The sequence below is a fragment of the Meleagris gallopavo genome (genome assembly GCF_000146605.3).
Source record: "Meleagris gallopavo isolate NT-WF06-2002-E0010 breed Aviagen turkey brand Nicholas breeding stock chromosome 20 unlocalized genomic scaffold, Turkey_5.1 Chr20_random_7180001853024, whole genome shotgun sequence".
In the NCBI taxonomy this organism is placed as follows: domain Eukaryota; kingdom Metazoa; phylum Chordata; class Aves; order Galliformes; family Phasianidae; genus Meleagris; species Meleagris gallopavo.
The window spans coordinates 1-1,302 of NW_011099481.1; the positions used below are offsets into that span (position 1 = coordinate 1).

At 43.9% G+C, this 1,302-nt stretch overlaps 1 protein-coding gene across 1 annotated transcript; it reads left to right on the forward strand.

Annotated features, from left to right (window-relative positions):
- Positions 1-5: 5 nt before the first annotated feature.
- Positions 6-1,297, forward strand: LOC104915526 (myosin heavy chain, skeletal muscle, adult-like; the record flags this gene model as incomplete). The annotated part of the gene is made up of 4 exons (XM_031557488.1): positions 6-203; positions 429-555; positions 661-779; positions 1,046-1,297. Coding segments are annotated over 4 exons (696 nt in total), but the record flags the coding sequence as incomplete, so codon positions are not given.
- Positions 1,298-1,302: the final 5 nt, after the last annotated feature.

The following is a 1,302-nucleotide window of genomic DNA, read 5'->3' on the forward strand; positions in this document are numbered from 1 at the left end:
GCCGTGACCTCGAAGAGGCCACGCTGCAGCACGAAGCCACGGCTGCCGCCCTGCGGAAGAAGCATGCGGACAGCACAGCGGAGCTTGGGGAGCAGATTGACAACCTGCAACGAGTCAAGCAGAAGCTGGAGAAGGAGAAGAGTGAGCTGAAGATGGAGATTGATGACTTGGCCAGCAACATGGAGTCTGTCTCCAAAGCTAAGGTACAGAAATACTTTTATTAACACTTTGTCAACAGTATATTTATGTTCAATCTTATCTTGCTTAAACACTGTCAGCTGTTTTTTCTCCAAATTGAACATATAAAACCCTAATTAATGCACATTGTCTCTAAATATGTAAAGTGTATCTTCTGGCCACGTTTTCCTTCTGTAAATAAAATGCAGACTGGTATTCACTCTCTTTTCTTATGTACGTTTGATAACTAGGCAAACCTAGAGAAGATGTGCCGCACTTTGGAAGACCAACTGAGTGAATTTAAAACAAAGGACGAGCAGAATCTGCGCATGATTAGTGATCTCAGTGCTCAAAGAGCTCGCCTGCAAACAGAATCTGGTTAGACACCTCAGCTCTCATTTGGAAATGAGATATTCCCCTTAACGGCATAATTTAATTTAAGATTGGCTGCTGAAATGTTTTCTAACTATAAACATTTTCCAGGTGAATATGCACGCCAGGCAGAGGAAAAAGATGGTTTAATTTCTCAGCTGTCCAGAGGGAAACAGGCCTTCACACAACAGATTGAAGAACTGAAGCGGCAACTAGAAGAAGAGATAAAGGTAAAGACCATTAATGGTTTCCATGCAAATCCAATAGTTCAAAAAGTGATCTAATTAAGAGTACATAATAAATGACTAGAACATGTAGTCTAAGCCCTGTCAGTGCAGACTCCCAGCTTTCTGTAGAGTACTGAGATTTGGCTTCATTTTTTTCATGCTGTGCATAAATCATTGTTTCTCTTGGGAGAAAATACAGTGTTCAGGTGACAGTAAGAGGAGATTTCCCAGAATACTATAATTCCTTATTGTAATAATTTAATTCCCAGGCCAAGAACGCCCTGGCCCACAGCTTGCAGTCTGCCCGCCATGACTGTGACTTGCTCCGGGAACAATACGAGGAGGAGCAGGAAGCCAAGGGTGAGCTGCAGCGTGCCCTGTCCAAGGCCAACAGCGAAGTGGCCCAGTGGAGAACCAAATACGAGACGGACGCTATTCAGCGCACAGAGGAGCTGGAGGAGGCCAAGTATGCGGAGGGAAAGTGGGGAAGGCTGGTAGAAAGTAGTGAATATTTGAAGAAATCTCT